Source organism: Cuculus canorus, chromosome 7 (genome assembly GCF_017976375.1).
Source record: "Cuculus canorus isolate bCucCan1 chromosome 7, bCucCan1.pri, whole genome shotgun sequence".
In the NCBI taxonomy this organism is placed as follows: Eukaryota; Metazoa; Chordata; class Aves; order Cuculiformes; family Cuculidae; genus Cuculus; species Cuculus canorus.
The window spans coordinates 20,552,734-20,577,242 of record NC_071407.1 but is presented as its reverse complement, the minus strand read 5'-3'; the positions used below and the strand labels follow the sequence as shown (position 1 = coordinate 20,577,242).

Here is a 24,509-nt window from a genome sequence, read left to right as displayed (position 1 = left end):
TGCGGAGCCCCGGGATGTGGCACTATAATAATAAGGGGAACCTGAAAGTTAACACAGGAGAAGAATGGACTGGTTGAAAGGACAAACAGTAAAAAAAAAAAATAAATAAAATAAAAACTAAAACAAGAAGAAAAGAAACAAACAAGAACTGAAAAGAAAAAAGGAAAGTAAGAAAGAAAAGGAAAGGAACCAAAAGAACAAACTTGGAGACTCAGCTCTTAATGGGATTAGGGAAAAGCAATCAGTAGAAGCCAGCAAAGAGCCATATTTCAGTGCATTGGTACTACCATGGCCTCTGTCTCTGAAGCCCCTCTACAGGAAGGAGATCCTTTTGCTCCTTCTGACCATCAATAAGTTGCCGAGAGAGAAGCCTGTGAGCTTTGCAGCACAAATACACCACACCTGCTCTGCAGCCACAAGGAAAGTGTCAGGGCCAGATGTTGTGAGCAAACCTGATAAAGTACAGTGGGTTACTTTTAAAATAAGGAGGGGTGAAATGAAACAAAATTACAATGTTTTATTGCTTGGCATTTTGATCACATTTGACATGAGAGCTCTCTAGATAGTTATTGAATGTCTGTTAAATAGTAATTGATTATTAAGATCACATTTACTGAGGTTTAACAACACAAATAAAATGTGCATGTATCTCTTGTTAGACCTCAGTAAATACGTAGGTAATAATCACAGTTGATTTATTTTACATATCTCTTCCTATTCCCTTGCAAAGAAATGTTGTGTTAGAAGATATAGTCTTATGGGAGGTTTTTTCCTCTCACACAAATCCTGACTGTTTCTGGGCATATTAGAGTCCTTGGAGACTGATATATCTCTGCAGGAAAACTACTGGCTATTATAAACCTAGTGATGCAGCCTGTCTCCCCTCCTGGACACTGTTCCAACTGATCCGATACGAAGAACTTCTATGAGATTTGCAGCTACCCAAGAAATGACTGTGAGTTTAACTTGGGAGAGGAGCAAAACCTCATCTGCATTTTTAACCAGATCTTGGGTGGATGCTGATTGAACCCAAGAGACTAGCAGAACCTGAATTTAACTTCTGATCTCAGCTGGAATAAACTGTGGATGCAGCCTATGGAGAGGGCGGAGTTGAACGGAAATTCTGAACCACCTCACAGAGAAGGAACCAGCTTTAGAACAGATACAAAGCACAGATGAGGCAATACCCATCTAGATGCTGGACTGGAAAGTGAGGAAAAGGGCCTCTCACCTGGCCAAATACTTGGAAGCCCTCTTCAGAAACAAACAAACAAACAAACAAAAGATAAGAAAACAAAGAGACGAACAGAAGGAGCGCGAGGCTGGGGTGTGCTGTGGGAAAGAGGTACTCACTTAGTAATGCAGGGTTGCTGAACCGCCAGGCCTCGTTGTAGGTTGTGTACTGAGGGTGGCTGTAGGGGTTCCCTGAGAATTCGCTCCCTGGAAGAAATCAAGGAAGGTGTGAGATACAGCTAAAAATTAAGATTTGTGTCTGCTATTCCATTGAGCCAGTGTTCATCTTGAATCCATATGCCAGCAGGAAAACTAGTGTATCTAGCTTCCTTGCCCAGCTGCAACTGTGCACTTCAGGATACTGTAGTGTTTTTTCAGTACAATGTTGGTTACCCATACAACTAAATATCATGAGATTGATCTTGTCACATCAAGAAGTTAGTTTAAAATAATGAAATTCAATAATACAAACAAAAACCTAGTTTATTTTTCATTGACTTCTGACTTCTGAGGTTGCAGTAGGATTGCGTAGGCAAGCTTTTTCTGCAATTATCACCTTTCTTTTAAATAAAATCTAAGGTCCTCCGGTAGTGTCAAGACAGTACACATGGGACCTTGATGGGTCAAGCTTGCACTAAACTCATTGGTACCAGCAGTGCTGTTGATGACGATATGTATTGCTAAGTTTTGGTTGTAGAGTACTGATGGTGATGATGTATTGGTGGGGAAGAGTATTATACAGTATTGGAAATGTTCTGAGAGCAGAGTGGGCTTGATTATGAAAATGGAAATCATGCGAATCTCTTTCTCTACATGATGGTGTTAGTCAGACAAGTAATTCATATATAATGACCCCCACCTTTATGCTTAGTTAGTGAATTACAGAGAAAACTTGCTGTATTCCATTCCAGAAAATAGCTTTGTAATGATTACTGTTTTTCTGAATCTGAAAGACAAGCTAGGTTACAGCTCACTTTTTCATAGTCAGTTTAAATGGGCCCAAACCAAAATACTTGTGAGCTTTGTCTTTTAATAAGGCTCTGAGATTCGAATGTTGTAGAGTCTTCTTAAGTATTCAGTGTTATTGCACATGAGGAGCTAAGTCTCCTTGTTGAAGGCTATACAGAAATTGTATTTAGTAACTGAGGAGGTATGGTGTTGCATTCAAAATAAATAAGCTGCCCAAAACTTAAAAATACATGATCATGTTAAATAAAAACATGCCATTACCTGATCATAACCTCAGTTTAATGCAGTACCAAGGGGCTGGTGACAATTAGCACCATCTGAAAGGCATTATGCACTTAAAAGACAGTGAAAGAACAGCGTGACTATTAGCTTTTGGTCTGCCCTAAGGTGAAGGTGGAGTTGTTACAACAGAAGTGTTTGGAAAGCACTTGGATTCCTGCTGGATACCATGGAATAAGGAAAGACAGCAATGGAAGACGTGCTAGATGCCTGTGATACAATTACCAAAGAAATGTCAATCATACTGTACTCTCTGCAAGTCTTCCCTCACCAGAGAATTAAAAGGAAACCCATAGATTCACAGATGGTGGAAACGTAGCTGTTGAAGTCAGGGGATTTGCACTGGTTTAAACTTGAGGAAAATCTGTCCATCCTTTTTTTTTTTTTAAAGACACTCAGGGTAATAACCAAAGTAGTCAGTATGAAAATGTGTATGTGTGAAAAACAACTACCATCCAAATGTATTTTGCTCACAGTAGTTTTTCATTTCAGCATAAAACTTCACTTTGTGTGATAGACTTTGCTAAATACTGGTTTAAGGATAATAACTCTGCATCTTTCCATATATAGAAATATTTTGCACTGAAAAAACTGACAGCTAGCCAGGAAGGTATAGGTGAAACCTGCTAGGGTGACAAAGATGCTGTAGAATAGGATACAAAGACGAAAATCTATGCATAGTCCAGATTGATCTGTACTGAAGTTACTTATCTGTGGGATATACAGGAATGAGTTTGTCCCCCAAAGAAGGAAAAAACCTATCCAGATAGGTTTCTGGTTTGAAATGTCTCATATAAACATCACTTCTCTGCATGGAGAGAAGAAGTTCTGATATTTTAAGGCTTCTCTCTCACCCTCCTCTGAGTTGTCACCCTAAACTGTTCATAGTGTTCCTAAAGCATGGGTTAAGTAGAGGAGAAAGAGCCTCAGCTATGGAGAGCTGGGGAGGAGGGAGGGCAGCCACTGGAAACGGTGTTTATTGACGAGGAGTGAAAGCATGCATGCAGAAGGATAATGAGCTTTTGAGCTCAACTGTGACCAAGAGGAACTGAGCTATCGCCTTCCCCGATCACTAATGAAACAAGTGTAATTTCCTCATCAACATTGGATTCTGTTTAACGACTCCCTGCCGTTGCCATCACCAGCCCTCTCTGCAGGCTCTACACTGCTCTGCATAAACTGCAATTCCCTTAAGCAGATGCTCAGTTCACCAAAACGGTGCAGAAACTTGATGGCCTTTCTGGGAAAGAAGAAGAATTGAGGCTGGGATCAAAGGTGCTTTGTTACCTGTGCAGGAAACATCTCTCAGACTTATAGGTTAAGTGTAGCACAATACCTGATTTGTCCTTCTTTGGGTGACTAACCTCTGCTTTTACAAGTGTGTGCTCAGGGACTACTGGCTTTCATCAAGGTCTGCAGCCTGGGACCTGAAGTTACAGGCAAGGGCAAATGCAGGATATGTATCTTCCCACATCATTTGTATAAACCTCAGAGGTATTTGCATGAATGACTGACCAAGTTACATGGGTGTACTACTACTAGACACAAGCTCTTCTCTAGACTGTGTAAGTAAGAAGTCTAGCAAAAGGTTGTCACAGATAGAACAGAGCAGCTTTGGTTAGTACAGGCCAAACAGTCTTCTCAGAAACAGCTTTCCACTGGAAAATGCTGTTTCATTGAAATGAAAATGTTTTGAATGAGTTTGTCAGCTTCAATGGAGTTTTGGAAAGAAAAGTTCTGAAATGACTGCAAATTGAAACAAACTATTATGTTTCAACTTTCTTGTTTTGTGTCATTTGCCCTTTCTCATCTCATTTAATTTCAACTATTTTATTATTTTAATATGTCTTGACACCTAGAACATGTTGATGTTATTGAAATGTTTCATCTGATGTTTGCAAATCGAACAGTTTCAAGATTCTGACTCCTGATCCCAATGCAAGATGAAAACAAGTGTCAAAAAATCAGAGATTTGCATGGGTTGGAAATTTTGCTTTCTGAACAGCTCTATTATTAGCTCTGCACCTTTATTTAGCAAAGACAGAGCATCTTTTTCATATTCACTCACTTATAGACAATAAGGTTCATTTGCTTGTCAGTATGTTTCTGAAAGATACTGCCTGAGTGGTCATCTTGCTGGCTTCTTGCTTCCAATGTAGTTTAAGCACTGGCCCCTGATCTTTCTTGGCCTAGGGACATGTAACAAACCATTGGCGACATCGTATTTGTTTTCTCTGTTTAGCTTGGACTCTTAACAGAGGTTGCAAGCAAGCACGGAGGATCGATCTCATGAGGCCTATATTCTATGCAATCTGTGCTCTGGGAACCTTTACTAACAGTATTTCTTAGTATCTGTATTTAAATCTTGGCACGTTTAGTCTTCTAATACAGAAACCATGAGGCATGAAGTGAGCCTAGCAGGTGGCAGGTTCAGAACAAATAAGGGAGGTAGTTTTCACACAATATGCAGTTAAGCCACGGAACTTCTCGCCATAGGTTCGTACAGATGTGAAAGGCTTATATGTGTTCAAGAGGCACTGTTGAAGTTTGCGTAGGGGAAACCTATCAAAGGTGTTTATTCTTAAAAAAGAACGATACTAAGTCTGGCTTAGGAAGTCTCTGAGCTGCAGCTTGTTGGAGGCTGGGAGATCTTTTGAGAGAGTATTGATATGTGTTTGCTCTACTCTTATATCTTTCCTTAGGCATTCACTTTTGGCCCCTGACAGAGGTAGTGGCTGCAGGATTCTGCAGTGTGACCTATTAAAGCCAAGTTCCTTCCCAGGAAGCATCTTCATCTCCAGCTTGTTGTCTTCAGTCACATTAGAAGACAGAAACAGAAGGGCTGCCAGGCTGGGTCTGACCAGTGAAGGGTGACTGAAACAGCCAGAACTTGATGCTCTGTGGAAAGATGCAGTAACTACTGCAGGATGCCCAAGTAGGGCACCAGAAAAGCTTCCTTTAATTGAATGCTGACATCAGATTTAATGTAAAGATGTCCAGTTGACCTGAAGAATCTTTTTTTTCTTTGAAGTATAGCTCAACTTCTTCCTTTACTAGCCCATTCCTTTTCTTTTGTGAGGTATTTGTGTGGTTTTGGGTACACTGCTGTCTTGCAGATAAGTAGCCTCCACATTAAGGAGCTGAAATAGCCTATTCTTGGCTAAGTAACACCTGTGATTAGTGCACTTAAAATTTTTGTCCCAATTCAGATGTCAGTATCATCCTTGTGATGAGAATGTTAAATGTACACAGCAGTCACTGAACAGCTGAGAAGTTGAGAACAGTTAGAAGTTGAGAAGTGCCTGTTTTTCAGAAGTACCTATTCAAAGAGCCAGGTATTTTGGTGTTGTTAATAATTTCTATATGCCATGACCTTCTGTAAGTTTTCACCTATAATTGTATATTATCTTAGTGCTTCTCTTGACTCTGGAGCCAAGTCATCTCCCTGGAAAATTTTGTGTGGAAGGAGATACCCTAAAATTTACCAACTCTGCAGTACTCCAAAACTTCAGCAAGCTGGTCATCTATACCAAGGAACCAAAGTAGGGGTGAGGAGGGTACCAATCTTTTCCTGATCTGGAGGTCAAGCAAGTCACACTGTAGTGATTTAAGAGCTTTCAGTCCTCAGCTTTCTGCTGCTTCAGTTCTGGAGTCATTCCTCCAGCAGCAGAGGTTAAAGAATGAACTGAGTACCTGCCTGTTAGCCCTCACAACTCAGGGCAGTAACATAAAGAGAAATCAGTGGTAGATGAAGTTCTGAGTTCTGAGCAACCATGACTGAGAATCAAAAATCCTGCCTCTTCATTTATCATCTGGGGAAAACGGTCATCAGAGGAATAGAGAATGGAGCCTGGAGAAATAAACTCTTCAATAGCCCTAAGGTTCTTCTTCCTAAACAGGGGAGAATCTAGTTGCCAAGAGGAAGTATTTCTCCAAAGGCATTGAGTAGCAAAGGAGCAGTTTGCCTTTGAGTGCAGGATTGCGCAGCTAGTTTGTTGGATTGGAAGCACTATTCTACAAACAGGAGGTGGGAAAATAGTTTGTTGTTGAAACTGAATAGTTAGTTTCTCCTGAAATGCTAGTAATCATTGCTGAGTTCTTAGCTAGTTTAGGCTATGGACAGTAGGTCTGCAAAAACTGCAGGTATTAAATTACCGTTGATGATTTTCAGTTTGATGCCCTGGCTTTAGATAGAAGGTAAGTTGTTACCTTAAGTTAGTGGACAGCTGCATATCCTAAGCCACAAGCAATACATAATAATCTGCATGGGTCATTGGAAAATAATTACATTAGTTAATGAATACTAAGGTTAATTAATTACCAATTAATTGCCACAGGTTTACAGATAGCTAGTTGCCCATAGCAGCAGTGAATCAGTTACTAGGGGAAAAGAGATATGTTACAGAAAGTGTTGTTAGCTATATTGGTTACAGGCACCCAGTGATTTCTTTATGAAAAGAATAAGCCTTATTATCAACAAAGCAGTAGCAAAGCCAACTGGGAAAACTCTTACAGTGCTAATATACCATTCAAACGTGTGCACCATTACTGAAGTCTGGAGGCTGACTTACCAGGAACCATTCCTGCAAGAGTTGAGGTTGGGTAGCTGCCTTGTCCAGTTGGGGGAACATGGGGTGGGTAGCCAGGCAAAGTGGTGCTTGCCATATCACGACCTGGAAAGGAAAAGAATAAGGACAAGTGATCAACAGGGATGAGGGTTTTTTATATTGATTTGATATCACTTTTTGTCCCACTGTCACATGAATAGTGCTTGATAGGCAAGTACTGTGCAGCCTTCTCTTGCCTAAGTGCTGTCCATCCACTGAAAATTTGGTGGGAAGGTTGTGTTACTTTTGATTTCACACTGTAAGGATGGATGTTAAAACTTAGCTTTGTGAGGCTCAAAAGAATTTGTTTTGTTTCATTGTAGATTTTGGATCTATTTTAATGAAACCAAAATGGCCGTAGGCTGCACAGAGAATGACAGCATGGCTGGAGTAGCTGAGGTCCTGTCTATATGCAGTGGATGCTGTTCCAAATCTGAGTGATGTTGCTTTAGGGCATGATCAATGTGCAAAGCATTGGAAAGTGATTCAAGACTTTTCTGTGCCTGTCTTTCTTCCCACTGCTGCCATTTGCCTTATGATGATGTTATGCAAGTCACTTCACCTCTCTGTGTTTCTTTTCATGCTGCAAACTCTTTGGTGTAAGGGCACACTTTTAATACATTTGCACAGTGATTAGCATGAGATCAATACTGGTTGGACTCCTTCCAGGTGCTGGTGTAGCATGTATAATAATAGGATCATGCAAATTAGTTTGAGTCCTGCTTCATTTTTATCACAGGTGCAAGTTTTTGTTAGAAATACCTAAAGTTGTGATATCTTTTCTCTACCAAAGAAGTAGAGAGGGGTGTGGACTGGGTGGATGATTGTAGTTTATTATCTCGTAGGAAGTGCAGCTGGAGGCTGCTTGGTTGGTGCCAAAGGCACTTCCTCATTTGGACTGGTGAGCCTGAAAATGGGCCAGCCAGAAGGGCATTTTGCTGTTAGTGCTTATTGCATTTAAATGAACTAAAATAACCTCAGAAGCTGCTAGGAGTTTCAAGCCAAAACAAAACAAAACAAAACCCAAAAAACATCAAAAAAAAAAAAACCCAACAAAAAAACCTAAATAAATTAAGATAATCTTTCTCCCACAGCTGCTGGGAGATTTACAGCTCAGCCTCCAACACTGCCTACTGAGATCTCAACCTGCTCCAGGAATCCAAAACCTTTTACATTTCCTAGGTGAACTGCAGCTCACCAATAATTTTGTACCATTTGTTGTTCTTTTGTTAAATTTTGTCTCTCCTGACTGCTGTAACTGGAGGGCTGAAATCTGATTTGCCTTTAGAAGTGACAGGTTAAGCATGGCCCATTAACACCACTAGAGTCACTGGAATTATGCTGGAATATGCGATTGAAAGAAGAACAAGAGTTGGTTTAGTTCTAGTAGTGGCAGAATGATAACTGATAAAGCAGGACCGGGAACAAGCATGAACCTTGGCTGGAGGATCAGAAAGAAGTAACACAATAAAGCAAAAACTAACCAACATGGAGCATTAACCTGAAGAGAGGAAGTTTCTCTGGGATGAGGTAGGCTAAGCCTTGTTTTCATAGGTCTTGACTAAAGGTTACTGAGATTATTTGTTCAAGAAAAAAGAAATGCAAGTTCATCCTTTCTCCCTGAAGAGGTTCCTGATCAGTGGCTGATGTTCCTAGCTCACCTCCTCTTAGATAATGGCACAGAACTACCAGACAACAGCTGAGCCATCTTCCAGACACTCCTCCATATTGATAACAATAAAGATATAATGGCTCAGGGATTTATATTCTACACTCTTCTACTCTTTTATCACCATCATTCCTTTAGTGATTTGTAGATGTGCATTAAGCTCTATGATTAACAACTACTAGATGTAGTTCTTTCTTGTGGTTTTTTTTCTTGCCTTCTTTTAAGGCAAGAAAGTTTTATGCTTAAAATTCATGTCCTTTTGGTTTCATATATTGACTAGCTTGAGAAATAATAACAGGTGATGAGCGAGAAAACAGTATCACTGAAAATGTAGAACATGATGTAGCAGCGGGCAAAATTAATCCATTTCGATGCTTCCATTCAAGTGGGAACACATACACACTCCCTCTGCTACTTGATCTGTGCACATACACCCTTGTGCTTTTATTTAAACATGAGTGTACAGAGGCTGATGTGCAAAACTGTGTGGAAGATTCACTGGGAAGTGATAATCTGTCAAAATTGCAGTCTTGAAAAAAGATAACAAACAGATACAGTATCAACAGATATGAGTCCCACAGAGAGACTCTTAAATTGCTTTTATATACAGGAAGGCCCCTTCCATTACCTTCTCTCATTACCAACAAGTAGACAGGATTGTTACATTCTTGTACTCCAGGGTTACAGCAAAGCTAGCACCTATCCTGATCATGAAGTGCTCCAGCCATAACTCCAGCCATTCTCCCTTCTCCAAGAGCCTTCTGAGTGAGGAACAGCACCTTCATCACTCTGACGTTATTTGAGCTTTTGAATGCTTTCTACCATATCTAATTCTCCATAATGGTCCTAAGACAGGTGCCTTTCCTGAAACAGAGTACCTTCTAGGCTAGGGGGTGGTCACATATAAATGGATCTCCAGAAAACTGTATTGTTGGAGAGAGTCCATCAGGAGACTCCTTGGCTTAGGAAATGCGCAGAGCTCAGAGGCTCTTATTGGACCAAGACAATGTTATGAGCACAAAAGTCTTCCCTGCTGTTACTTGCTGCTTTCCTACAGGGAGGCTTAGAAATGCAAATCTCACTTGCCGACAAAGGGAGGATATTAGGTCAAAAGAGAAAAATAATATAGGAACATGAAGGAGGCAGAGGTAAGATGTGTTTCTTGAGCATTAGCAGCTGTGGTTTGCACTAAGACCTTGTCTGTTCTAGAATACAGTCTTTGACAGTGGAGTGACAACAACCTCAGTCGTCACCTAAAATGATTCCCACTATTTCATCAGAGCCACCCCTGAGCTTCTGCAGCATTGTTTCTTCAGTCACCTTTAGTCTCAGGAGTATCTCCAATACCTACCTGATGCTTCTCCTTTCTCCCCTCTAACATGCTGCTCCTAAGTGCTGCCATCCTCGCAACCTGTTTCTTCACTTTTGTCCTTCCCTTAAAGGCCACGTACCTCAGGTCTGTATTTGTTTGGCTGTAAGACATTCTAGTAACTCACCCACCCTTCCTCCTGGTCTTGACATTCAGACATGATGCTCTGTTTCTTAACTACTTGTTCTGCTTCATGAAGGCACCAGCTCACATTTACACTCCCAGACCAGGTGACTCAAATATTGCTCACACCATAGCTATGGTAGTGCTCACCAACTGCCTATGTATATAACTAACTTAGTAGTTTGTACAAGCCATGCTGAAAGACCCTGTCAGCCCTAGAGCTGTTTAGGCTACTCAACCTGCTATCATATACCTTAGGCTAGCACACAGTACCCTTGCTGGGCCAACAGTACTCAGAGGCATTATGGCTATTGAGGCAACACAGGATTTTGCTATACAAGTGTTCTTATACTAAGTCTCAGACCCATCCAACTGGGACACCCAGTCACTTCTAGGTAGTTAACAGCTTCTTTCCCCATTTTATTCTAAAAAATGAAGGACAGGCATGAAATCTTTTTGTGACTCTCCATGGACCTAAGAACACATGCTGCATCCACAGAACTGGAACACGGTTGCTCTGGTTCCCACTTGCACTCAAAGAGCTTGCAGCATTTACTGATCTCCCCATCAGACGAAACTGAACCCCTTGCCTGCAGCATCCCCGCTGAGTTTGTGGCCAAGGCCAGTTACCTGCTATCAGAGGCTGGCTGCTGGACTGCCCAAAGTGGGCACCATGATGAAGGAAGGCACTGTAGCAAGGCGTGGACGCATCGTCTGAAAGGGCCATGTGGAAGGGCTGAAGATCAGCCTGCCCAGAGCCGACCGGCGTGGTGGGGGTGAAAGGGGTGAGAGAGGCTCCATGAGGCTCTTGCTTTATACTGAGGGGAGAGGAGAGGTTTTCTGTGGTAGGGTAAGGGATGGACACAGACAGACAAAGGGAACAGGGGAAGGAAAAGGAGGGTGGGGAAGGGAGGAGAGGAAGAACAAAATGGGTAAATGAAAATGGAGTGGTTAAAATCTACAGGGAAATTAATTTAAAAAACAAAAATAAAAATAAAAAGGTTAGGAGTAGATCAGAGGAGCCAGTGCTGAGACAACAGCAGTAAATGCATCTGGGAGCTAGGCTCTGACTGCAGGGATGCCTCTGCAGGGGTAGCAGGAAGTGAGGATAATGGAGTGCAGTGGCAGATGGGAGGAATGGGATGCAGGATAAGGAGAGGTGAGGGAGGGAACATGCAGGAGAAGGACGACAAGAAGAAGCATAGGATTGAGAAGGAGAAGAGTGCTCTGAAGCTTCTGTGCTCCCTTTCCTGCTGCTTTCTCTCACTGGCTGAGGGCATGTGAAGATGCTACACTTACACAGTTTGGCCCAGGGAATTACACTTTTTCTCTTCAAACCAAAAGTAACCTTCCTCACAAGAGCAGCATGGTTATGAGCATCTATTAAATGGGATGCTCAGTGTAGTGGCCAAAGTTTCTGTAGCCAAACTGTGTAAAAACTTCGACAAAAGAAGCTGTAGCTGAAGTTTGAGGTGGTTAAAATAAAAGTGGGACTGTGCAATTAATAGGTGGGTAGACAGATAGATCAAACAATTGACCTTGTTCACAGTGACACACTTTGGAGCTTTGACCATAAAAGCAGTCAGCACTGACTCTGTTTTCTCCCAGAATATAGTGTTGACAGACAAGTACCTTGATGGAGAGATTTAATGGTGGAGAGGAAATATGGGGTACGTATAAAAGGTCTCATTTTCATTGTTGTTTGCATTAGACCTTCATTTCTGTTGTGCAGATTTGCATAAGCACAATAGATACAGCTTTGAAACTGTTCCTAACTTGGCTGCCAGATAAGAGGTTTGGGAACTGGTGAATTCTGTGACCTAAAGCATGGGTACTCCAGAACACCCACTGTTGTTGGGTTAGCAGTAATAGAGTCCTGTGTTTGAACACCTGAAAGAGAAGTATGGATGATGTGATCAGATCCGATCCAAATCACCTAGCAAAACATCCACCCTCAGGTAAACAAATTAAAGCCAATGAATGAAAGCCATCTCTTGCGATGATGGCAAGTGTTGCTAATGGCCTATGAAATAAGTTATTTCTGGTGGTTTTGATTTGTACAGAGAAATATAAATATGACATATAACTAGGTCATAAATCTGAACTCATTAATGTGGCACTGGCTTAATTAACTCTAGGTACCTTATTGTGAGGCTGCAGTGCTCACCTAGACAATAAAGGGCTGGGCAGTTTCTATCTGTGAATGCCATTTATCCTGAGGCATTTGTTTCCTAAAGGTATGCTACTTGGCAAAAATGATAGTTTGCCATCTGTGTTCTCCTCAAAGTACCTCTAACCTGGATGGTCAGCAAAGGTCTCTGATCACTGAGACTCCTTTGCGACAAAGGCATATGTTCATGATTTGATTGATTGGGAAGGATCAATCCTGGCCAAAAGGTGTACAGTTCCTCTGTAATTAGTCTACTTATGTGAAGTGCCTGGTATGCTACATGAGGATTGTCATTTATTCTCACTTTTTGCTATAGGAAGCTCTGTTTAGCAAGGGACTTCTATGGAGGGTATGGGGAAAAGAAGCTTGAGTATCAGCTTCATGTTGCACAGTTAATTAAGTCACCAGAGTAGGCAGCACATCAGCACCCAGCTTCTGCTTTTTACAACTATGTACTATCCTACAGTCTTAGCAGTGAATCTTCATATGCCAGTGCCAGTCTCTGTAGATGGAGAACCCCCAAAGCTACTTCTCTCCTGTATTCTCCGTCATCAGATGGCAAAGAGTGTAGTTTTACCTTGAGGCCAGCCAGCCAGAGTCACCACCAGCAGTCTGGGAGTGCGAAAGCCTTTCTCCAAATAATGTTGATACTAGATAATTTGGATTAATAGATCTATTTCCAGGCAGAGGGCCAAACCCCTGGCTTCCAGGGGCTGCAAGTGAAGTGATAGTTTTCAAGGAAGCCATTTGACAGTCGTACCTAAATAAACTAGGCACACTTTGGTCCTGGACATTTTCTGGACTCCTTTTTCAGCCCTCCATACTATGCAAGAGAGGGTAGGTGTGTGGAGCTGCTGAGGAGGAAAGGGCAGAGAAGTTGATGGACATGGGAAGCGTGGGTGGGCAGAAGCAAGAGGTGCTATGGGCAGAGGTTAATCCTGTTTGTACAGCCCCCAGGCACACTGGATTTCCTAGTCCCTCCCCTGCTTTATTTCTCTTTTAAAGCATGGAATTTTCAGCTATAATCCTTCCTAAACCACAGCATTTTTCAGGCTCTCTGTGTAAGTGAAACCATAATCTCTGGTAAAACAGACCGCTTAAGCTGCTGTAGCATTAGGCCAATCTGATCCAGCCCCTGGATTTCCGCTCTGCCCAGCCACCACAGAGAGGATTTCAGCCTGAAAGACTGTCTAAAGCCCTTGCAATGGGAACAACAGTCTAGGCCTTGCCTTGCAAAGCTGAGAAGGGTTAAGAGACCAGGAGCTATTTGTCCCGGTGTTGTGAGGCTATTAAAGCCCCTGTCAAGCTCACAGCAGAGATGTGCCCAGCCCTCCCTTGAACACCTCGAGGCTTACGAAGAAAAATTCATCGCACCTTCCAGAGGTAGCATCCCTTACTCAGTGCAGGAAGATAAAGAATTCAACAGTAACATGGCAAAGAGACTGGGACATAATATTGCTAAACACTCTCCAGTGAAGAGAAAGCTGGGATAAGGTCAGACAGCGAATGATTGCACAATCAAAACTCAGACTTTTATGTGTCTATTTATCTGTCTATCTGTCCTTCCTCTACACTCTGCAACTGCACAGGTATAACTTACATGCCATGTCTCTTTATTGGTGGATGGCATTTACCAATTTTTACTCCTTTGTTGTCTAACTCTCCCCTGACTACAAGCACCTGAATTCTGTCTCTGATATAACTCCTGACACTGCTGTGCTGGAATAATTGCCCTGGCAGTGAATTAGAGCTCCAAAGTGTGTCGGTGTAGATAAGATCAATTGATTGATCTATGTATCCACCTGTGAATGGCACAGTCCCATTTTTCATTTTAACCACATCAAACATTTTTGTTTTCACCTCTGATTTTCTCAATTCTCTAATTATTTCATATTTGTGATGGAGAAAGTTCCCCTTCCTATTCCAAGTCCTGCTAGTACCAGCAAGTCAGGAAGCTGTGGAGCAGTGCATAGTGGCTTGTCTGTGTTGTGGGGGAGTGTCCCTTAGTAAGGCTGCATCAGGCGACCCCAAACTATCTGTCAGTGTCTTAGTCCTAAGGCTGGAATACTGACTTGTAATCAAATGTGGGGTGGAATGAGTTTGCAACCATCCAAAGCGGCAGAAATCTATTCCTGTCCCAGGCTTCTCTCTTCTGCTAAATGGCAAATGATATTCTTGTTCATAAGTGACAAAAAACACCCCACACCTAATGTCATGGTGGGGGGAAATTTGAAAGGCTTAGCAGGGTAGGGGTATAGGTGGAAACATAGCAGAGCACTATGTCTTTTCTGCATCTCCTGTTTTTTTTCTGACTGTACTTGCTGAGTTATGGCTGGTTTTCTTCCTTTCTAACCCTCTCCTCTGTTATTCTGGTGGAGAGCTAGAACGGGTGATCTCTGGCCTAAATTTCCCCTGTGAATGAAGGGATTTTGGCCAGACAGGGTGAGAGGAAGATTCACAGCTTTGGTTTCCTACAAAGACTCGTCTCAGCTTTTATTGTGCTCTCTGCTGCTGAAGGAAAGGGAAGCAGGAGGGTTTGCAGGACTATATAAGCTGCTTGTTTTTCATTGCTTGCTTTCTGGAGGATAAGCTACCTGCACCCAGTGTTCCTTTCCTTTTCAGTAAACAAAGAATATCAAGATGACACAGCCTTGCATAAAAGATGGGTTGTACATACCCACTTAACAACACTGCTTACCATCTTCACAATGTCTAGCATTCTTCATCTCTTCTTGGAGTCTCTATCAAATATTTATATGACCCCAGTGCCTCACTCTTTAGAACACCTATACTTACAACATCCCTTAGGGACCACTTTTATCTGTGAGGAACTGAGCCCAGAGGAGATGTACCCATGTTCACGTAGGAATTCTGAGCCAAAGCTGAATGTTATTTCAGGTGTTTTGAATCCTATGCTTGTACCCACCATTTAAACATCTTTTCCTATATTTGTGTTCTCCATTTCTTAGAGAAATTTCCTTGTGGCAAACAGAATGGGACTGGGTCCTTAGCATTCAGTAACTGGTGAGTTTACACTACAGCCAGTTGAGTCACATTGCTTTATCACATGTGAGAATCTTGCCTCAAGAAATTCTGTAAGTCACACAAAAGACCAAAATAGACTAACGCAGCGTATCTTTCACTTTTGCTTTCTGTCATCTCAGAAGAACCACTTTTTCTTTCATTTGTTAGTTTTCCAGCTTTTACTGCTCTTTGACAAGAGCATAATGCAAGTTGCACTGAATATAAAGATATTTTTTCCCCTTCTCTATGGCAGTAACAGATCTTTGCCAGAACAACTGAAAAGTGTGCAGAGACTAATCTGCTTCTCATTGTACTTTTCTTGTCTTCTCTTTGTACTCCTGCTGACTGGAGAATGAGCCTTGCATGCTCAGGTTTATCTTATGCTTCTGCACATCCATGTTCTTAGTCCAATACTTTACTTGTGGGTTGTTGAAATACATGAACAAACAACCTCGGACTGCTTTCCCCTGAGAGACAAAACTGGCTTCACTGATGTCAAGTTTTGAAATCTATTTGCCCTGTTTTTTTATAAAACTGAATTTTCTAAATCTATTCGCTGCTGCACTCCAATACATTCGCTGCGGCAAATACTCCAAATACTCCAAATACTGACCTGCTAACTCTGTGTGTTACTTTGGAGAGAAAAAGTTACAAAGTAAAACTTCTGCAGAGTAGAGCTTCTAGTAGACCTATGATCTGGACTTACTCTTTGAGGCTAGTGGAGTAGTGTCAGTGTTCACCGCTTGAGAACTCCACCAACTTCATTGGCTCCATGTACCTTTGTTTGCAGGTGGAGCTGATGAAGCAAGATGTGCTTTAAAGTCTTGGGGCGGGGAATGGAGGGGAGGGAAGGTGTGCAACTTGTGTACTTGGCAAACAAAGAAGTTAGGTGGAGTTCATATATTGTCCCCTTTCCTGAGTCCCAGCCCATCAGGTTAGGCAATTCCTGCCTTAAAAGGTATTATGTGCTTACTCCTTGGTAGGCTGGGACTTGAATATTACCTCTTAAACAAGATGCTTTTGAAATATATGCTGGGAAATGTAATTAGAACACATTAGTTTTTCACAAAGTCCAAAGTCCCAAGGTTTCATCACAATTATAGTCTACTGATCATAAGATAGGATAGATCTTCCTAGGTAGCCTACGACAATCCTAAACCTACAAAAAAAAAAAAAGGCCAAAGATAGCTGTAAGGTCTCCATTTCTCTGAAAGACTGCAGTGGGCAGTATCAACTGTACAAGCAGCTGGCCTGGTTAAATACATCACAGCTGATGGAGATCAAAAGTTATTAACACCTGCTGACAGGTGTTGCTTAACTCAGATATAAAGCAGAGTCTTTGTTGTCAGTGGGCAGATACCTACATCACAACAATTTTCATCATAGCCATACTTACTGCATCTTTCAGCTTCAAAAGAAAAAGCAAAAACTGAAAAGTCTGGAAAGACTATATCATTATTTTCTCTAAAAAAAAGTCCCTTTTTGTCCAGCAGCACAGAGTGTGGCAGCCTGCAGTGCTGTCCCTTTGCTAAGGGAAATCAGACCGGGAATGTCAATTCACTGCTATTGTTATTACACAACATTGTTGCCATTCACTGCTATTGTTTACTTAAAAGCTAATTTAAGGAAGTAGAAGACATTATTTCTTTTGGACCCCTCCATTTCTGGGTTCCTCACTTCAGTATGCCTTCCAAGCCCACAAGCCACCTTCTTCAGCATCGTAAGGATATTGTCAGTGAATGTATGGAAATAGTTTACATAATTCCTTTCTCCTCCTGCTCTTCCTGTCTGTTCTAGGGATCATTCATGTGACCATCTATCACCCTCAGCCATTTGGTCTTGCAGAAGAATAGTAGGACCTTTTGCCTTTCCAAATTCCTTGACTAGATAAGAAGATATTATCTCTTCTTAGAGATGGGAAAAAGTAGATGAAATTTGGAGGTCCTGACTGCTGGCAGCTGCGGCTGTGATGCTGTGCCACAGAGTGCAGGTTTGCATATGTAGGACTTGCTGTCATCACAGCAGGTTTGGGGCCCTTTAGCAGTTAGTTAAAGAGGTTTTCTCAAGTCAGCTTGGTGAAGCCCTGAACAGGGCTGTTTCTCACTGATGCCAGAGAGACTGGAGCAAGAGAGGAAATTTTCACCAGTACAGACAAGTGAAAGGGGAAGGCAATGCTCCCCCTCTCAGTATAGTATTTTAAGTACAACTGAATGTAATGGTTAGTTTTTAATCATGATTTAAAACAGCAAACTGGATCAACTTGTTTTACATTTGCACTATAAGGGTGTTTTCTTAAAGGTTGGGTTTTATGGGTAGAAACAAATATTTTGACATATACAGAATTTACACTAAATGTGGTTATTTCATTTTTTGCTAAGTAGATTAACTGAATCTCTGCACGTTTATTTAAGCAATTACGTTGTTTAATATAATTTGTCTTTACATATTATTATATGAGAAAATAGTGAACGATGAGTCCATATTATTCTTTTATTAGATTATTAGATTATTAACTTTTTACTTGGGATCTGTGTCAAGTTATATTTGGATGGAAATTAGAATTAAATTAAAAACAGTATTTGTAATTATTCAAGCTAATTAAATAAAATGACCATAAGTTCCCTGACTTCCTAAATAAAACAGAACAGAAAAACCAAGCTTCTCTAAGCAGGTTTTGCATTAAAAACTACTTATTAAGTCAAGAAAAGTATATATGTGAGAAGGAAATGGAAATGATTTTAGAAACCGATTTTAGAACTAATAGATCCTATCTTTTCACAACAAGCTTAATTCACTTATTGACAAGGAAAACAAATGTTCCTGCTTTTTCAAATCTTATTTTGGTTCTTAGTTTTGAATTACCTGGTTATTTAACTGAAGAAAATTCTTAATTATTCTGAAGAAAATTTTCAATTCACTCGCTAAGCTAAAATGAAGGAAATAATACCTTTTCACCTTGCAGGAGGCTAAAGTTCACAACAAATTGTTTATAATTTCAGAAAAACTTTGAATCCCGGTGTCTAGCTAGTGATTTCTCTATGCTGAGCATCATAAACTTCTTGAAAATTTTCACAGAAATCAGGTGCTGTTTAAGTACTATTTTTTAATAGCAAGTACCCTTAATGTCAGTAATTAGAATGTGGTTTTGCAAATGTTCATGTATGAATTTAAAAATTAACTTAAACTGAAAAAAATCTCATCCCATGCCAGAGAGAGGAGGTCTGAAGGCAAGTTAGATCGATGGGATCTGTGCTTTTTTGGTGCCTTGTTTGACACATTGTGAGTTGTCATCAGGATTTCTCACCCTAGATGATACTTATTGCTTTAGGGAAAAATTTCTTTCCCACCAAGAAGGAAATATTCTTTATACAGGACCTGGCAATTGTTTTGGTGGGTGATGATGATTTTAAAAGTTACATGTTTCTGTTAATAGGTGCTAACCATAGCACAGAAGCACTTGGAAACTTCCTCACAGGACGAGAAGGGGACACATTCTCCATTTCAATCAATGGTAGAAGTTGCTGCACTGCTTTTTTTGTCCGGTTTTTATTGTCTTTTACCTTTAGTTTTCTTTGTAGAGCTCGCTGATTGTAGTGAGCTGGCAAACAAGGTCTATTTAGTTAAAACTGCTGAGATTCAATTAAGGGAAGTTTTTCTTTGCATTTACTGTAATTTTACGAACCATCTAGTAGGTAAATCCTCCTCTTTAGTAGTCTGTTAATACGCAAATTTCAAACTATGCATGAAAAGTCCGTTGTGTTTTATTTCCCAGAGTGCTGCCTCTCTGTTGGTTGACTTCTGGGCTAGATAATTGAGTTGGAAAGGACTTTGCCCTCAAACTATTAATCTAAGTCCCCAGAACTCAGAATCTGGTTTGAAGACAGATTACTTCTTTCATGCATGCCTGTTCCAAAAGATGTGACTTCTGATGGTGCTTAAAGAAGGATCTTAACCTTTATTCTCAAAGGATTCAAGACTTCTGTGAACAGCCTTGTACTTTTAAAATACTCCTGTTGCTACTGTCAAAATCTTGAGGTTCTACTTAGCTCACCTCCCTGTTGTTAGCTACTGAGTACCTTCCAAAATCAAAGACCTGTGGAAACTACTGAATAAAAGAAAGCTATTGAGGTTTTCTGTGTTTACTTAGCCCTGTAAAGATTTACACTCATCCGCCTGGGCTGTTTGCCTCCAATAAAAATAATTGAAGCAGAATATCTCTGAACAACAGAATTGTTTTCTTGGTGTTCAACTGCATGTACTTGCCTTATCTTGGTGTGTTCAAGCTTGGATCTTTGCTTGTAGGAAATCTGATCGGTGTAGAAAGATACAGTCCAGGAAACTGTCAGGAGTCTACATCAGTCTAGCTATGATGGCCATGCAGCTTTGAGGCAAATGCAGCTGGCCCACTAGTCTGTGCGAAGGAAGAGGTGAGGTGGTGTTCTCAGGCAGCTTTTAAGAACTTTCTCTCTCTGATACTTCACAAGAAGTTGAGAATTTCTACATTGTCTGTTCTATATGAAAGCCAGCGGGAGCATGTTTCCTAGCCTAGTGCCCAGCTCGCCCCTAAGAGTCAATTCATTCATGGAAATTCCTTGCAGATATTTAATGGGGAGAAATAAGGGTAACGTCTGCTCCATAGTAAGCAAATGTTTTTGTTTAGTTCCTTTAGGAGATGTGAGTAATAAATTGACCATCAAAGCTGCATTAGATAGAATTACTGTCTGGAAGACAGTGTTTGATATTGGCAGTACTAGGCAAGGCTGTGCTGTACGTAACTGTGCTGCTAAGCTGTGTCTTTGAATAGATGCCCAGGACTTTGGGGAGGTGGCTTCTTGTTTTGCAGCATTTCTAGCTCTTCAGTTCTAGGAATTTCACAGACAGAAAAAAGGACTTCGGCAACATCTGTATTTAACTATCTCGCTACATTCCAATATTTTAGGTAATATATATATATTGTTGAGGTTTGGATGCCTTTTGGAGGGATATATTTTCAGAACAGTGTGAACTGAGAGCACTTGCTGAGGCAAGCTAGTCATGAGCCAGATAGAGAAGGACTTTCTCTGCAGTCTTCAGAAAGGGCAAGCATCCAATGCCAGACAGCTTTGGTTTGGAAAGAGCTAGTGATACTTCTTTCTATCTGGGAAAACAGAACTGGGGAGACTTTCTTGTAGCTAAATTTTACATCCCAATGTGACTGCACTGTGTACCCTGCATGGGTGGATTTGTTTCACATATTTTTTCAGATATCACCTGGGTTCACAGACTGGGACAAGAGAAAAAGAGTGACTTCAAAGATGATGCTATAGTAACAAAACAGGCACCCAGTAATTCAGTACTCGCTGTTGCTCCAAAATCCCTTCCTGGGAGAGGGATCTGGGTGATACCAAAGAAATCTGCATGCTCCCAGCCTCCTCCTTTATTTCCTGGCCAAGGCAGATCAGAAGGCAGCACTGAGTTTGTCTTCTCTCTGGTCCCTCTTGAAAACATCACCCAGCCCCATAGCAAACATATAATGAATCATTCATCTTTAATAGATTATGCAAATTGAGGACATCAGATCAATGAAGATCAATAACTGCAACCATTTAATTGCCAGCAGAAACATTTTAAGAATGAGCATTATCTGAAGTCCTTTCTTGGGTAATGGCACCATTAATACAAACATTGGATCCTGGCCTAAGTGTAGAGAAAAAATTCTCCACCCCTCTTCCCCTGCTGCCTTTCAGGATGTTGAGGGTTTTTTCCCCCTTTTTCATTTCCAGTTTCTGAGTTTCCCCATCATTACCACTAGTGAACATCTCCCAGCGCTAATAGTTCTGCTTTTGTTACTCTGCTGATTGAAATGTCGCATACAGATTGAGATGTTAGTGCTAAGTTGCCACCTGGGAATGTCAAGCTGGGTCTGAAATGAACTTTTCTCACTCTTGGATCCAGATGGATCAGATGGGGATGTTCTTGAGCTGAGCTGGGAGTGTTACAGGGAACGGAGTGGCAATGGCACAGGGTGGCAGGGACAAGATTTTCTGCCTCAGCCCACAGCCTCTTCTGTGAGGCTCAATCTGTCTCCTGCTGTCCAGTTATGAACATCATATCCAAAGGTTGTGCAGCGTCCCCAGTCTTCAGGAATTCTGCTTTGATATTAACAGGCTGGAATGCACCAGCTTCACTTAGGCAGAAAGATTAAAAAGAACTATTTTCATGGCTTCTTTGAATCTTAAACTCTGATTTTAGATGGCTCACCTTTACACCCAGTTATGGGGATCTGTCTTCCATGAAGGAAGGACAGTACTGCTCTCATACTGGCTTTGCCCCCCAAAGACCAGAAATATTTCCTCTAAGAGATGTAGACCTGCTAAATGGTAGACATCAGCTGAGTTTTGTCTTGCATATGCAAAACCAAAGAAAGGTGGAAAAACTTTGCCACATCTGAGTAATTTTCTTCTGGTTGGCTAAGAAACTGCATAGCTACAAAGATTTTGGATCAAGCCTGGTAGCAGTAAAAGCCATGAAAAAAAGTATGGACATGTTACGCATTCTAGACACTCCCTAAATATGCAGCTTGTCTCGCCATGGTTCTCCATGGCATTTTGCAGACCTCACACTGGATCTTCTCTGTATTTGGGTAACTGTTACTAATCCTGTTTGCTCCTGAAGTTCCTGGTAGGCAAAGGTTGCGTGCAACAATACACTTTTGCTCAGCGTTTACTGAACAAGCAACAATTGCCCACCTCAACCATGAGCTGGTTTGATCTCAGGGGCTATTAGCTGGGGCTTCTAGAAAAAAAAAAAGTTGAGATGCAAACTCCAGTGCTCTTGATTCTGTGCCAACAGAGGCCAGCTTTTTGGCCAAGAAGCAACAGCTCCTTCCTTTACTAATAGGACTTGCATCTTTTTATCATTAGTTACTTCTCAACTTACACTGTGAGGTTTCTAGAGGGGCCACAGCACTTGAGAGGTCAGAGGGGTGGACCAGACTGGGGTCCACTGAAGCCCTGCTGCCCTGCCAGCTGCCAGCTACCCAGGAGATGTGCAAATCTATGGCAGTTGTGTGAGCAGGGAGCAGTGGCAACTAAAAGCCTGAGAAGAAGGACTGAGGCACCAGGAGATCTCCTTATGTCTCTAGACATGCACAGGATTGGCAGTCTAACTAGTACCAGGATGGTGTGCCCCTGGCTCCAGGACAGCCCTGTGCCACTCAAGTCCTGCATATGCCATCAGTGAAGAGGAAGTTTCTGTCAAGCAGCTGCTGCAGAAATTGCCTCCTAGTTCTGCGCATCCCCATTCCTCTACTGTCTTACACTTGCATTCATTTCCTACTCACCCAGTCATGCCTGAGTTTGGAAGGCTGTGAACAAGTCTTTTTGCCAGCTGCTGTTAGAGACTCATTGGCTTAAGCAAGAGGGAGTTAAGCACTCACAGTTCAGCAGACTTTGGTATTTATGCAATGCCCCCTGCAAATGCCCCTTCCGAATGCCATGTCTGAATAAAACTTAAATTATTATTTCTCCACAAGAAAAGCAAGTGCAGATTGTAGGTGAGCCATGCCCCTCTTGTTCTCAGACACAAAGGAAAAAATCACAGTGCATATTTGGATATGTCTGCCCTCCACCACCGTCCATCCCTAAGCGCCACCTGGGCACACAAGTTCCCAATTCACGCCTGGGTTTGCCTGTCTTTGAGTCACACCTGGGCACTTCTAGGTGTACCAAAAACTGTCAATACTCTGAATTTGAAGCTTCTCTTAAGCCCCTACATCCTCCGCAGTCTTTCTGTCTCTTTCCATGTTTTCACAGAGGGATACCTTGCATTAGCAGAAAAAGCAGAAGCTAATGGTGATGAGAGAAATAAATAAAAAGCTTGGTTCTGCTGTTTGGTCAGCCAGCTTACCGGTCACCACAGGGTACGTCTGGGGTCCTGACACATTTGTCCCCAGGTCTGGGTTAGCAGAGCTGGATAGACTTGATTTGACTTCATCGAGACCAGGGGTCAGAGCTGGGAGGGAGTACTCATTACCCTGGGGAAGAGAGGAAAAAGACAGCTCGCTATTGATGCGCCAGGAGAAGGGGGTGTACAGATGGGGGGGAGAGGGGGGGAGAGGCGCAAACCCCTGCACAGATGGAAGAGGAGGAGGAAAACGGAGAAGATGAAGTGACAAGAGGGCTGCAGGGGGGTGTTCCTAGGATGAACTATCCCACCCGCCTGTGAGACACTGTGAAGGGGAAGCGGGGTGACGGATCTGGCCCATTATCTGTGGTATGTCTGAGCCTTCATTCAGTGCAGTGGAGATGGGGATGGCTGCCTGGGCCAGCCCAGGGGAGAAGAAAAGGAGTGGGAGGTGTTTGCCCTGGTGACAAGGACAGCTGGGGCAGAGGACTGCAATGACTTGACTGGGATAGGCAGGCTGTAGGAAGCAGCCAGTGTTGGCCCACTGTAGCCAGGCTGTCTACTGAGTTGTCTGCCCCCCCTCCACTGTTACCTCTGTCCTAGCTCTTTAAAAACAAACAAAGAAGCCTCATCCCCTGCCTCTATCACTCTGTGCATTGGGGTATGAAATTGGGGAGGGGGAAGCCACATGGCTAACAGAAGGGTGGGAGGGTGACAGCCATTGAATCTGAAAGGGTGTCCTGTCCGAAAGGCTCTGGTAATTGCCTTTTTATTGTGGTAGCCTCTGGACCAGATGCGGGAGTTGGAGAAACTGGGAAGACTACAAAACAGCAGGAAAAGTTGCTCTGATTAATATTACGTTAAATTAAAACTGATTTTCTGCTCTTTCTGCTCCATTTTTTTCCATGCACTTCCCCAACCCCCTCCCCACATCTCCCCCTCCTCCAGTAGGCTCCCTGCTCACTGCCCCCTCCCCGCCCCTGTCCCTGCTTGGCTAGGACTGCCTAGTCATTTCCAATTCCTTCTCGTATTGATCTTCCTGTAGAAATCAGTTTTGTAATTAGCTGCAAATTAGGCCTTCTACTGGGGGTGAGCCTGCCCCCTGATTTATCACCAGAGTAATTCGCTGTGATCGGAGAGAAATTAAAATGAACTCAATTAGGCTTCGGATTTGCTTTATGG

The 24,509-nt window shown here is 42.0% G+C and overlaps 1 protein-coding gene across 1 annotated transcript in view; it reads right to left on the bottom strand.

Moving 5' to 3' along the window:
- Positions 1–24,509, bottom strand: part of PAX2 (paired box 2) — a 100,735-nt gene that overhangs the window by 5,155 nt on the left and 71,071 nt on the right. Inside the window, 4 exon segments of the mRNA XM_054072324.1 lie at positions 1–41; positions 1,354–1,440; positions 7,053–7,154; positions 23,331–23,457. Coding sequence (XP_053928299.1) covers positions 1–41; positions 1,354–1,440; positions 7,053–7,154; positions 23,331–23,457 — 357 coding nt within the window.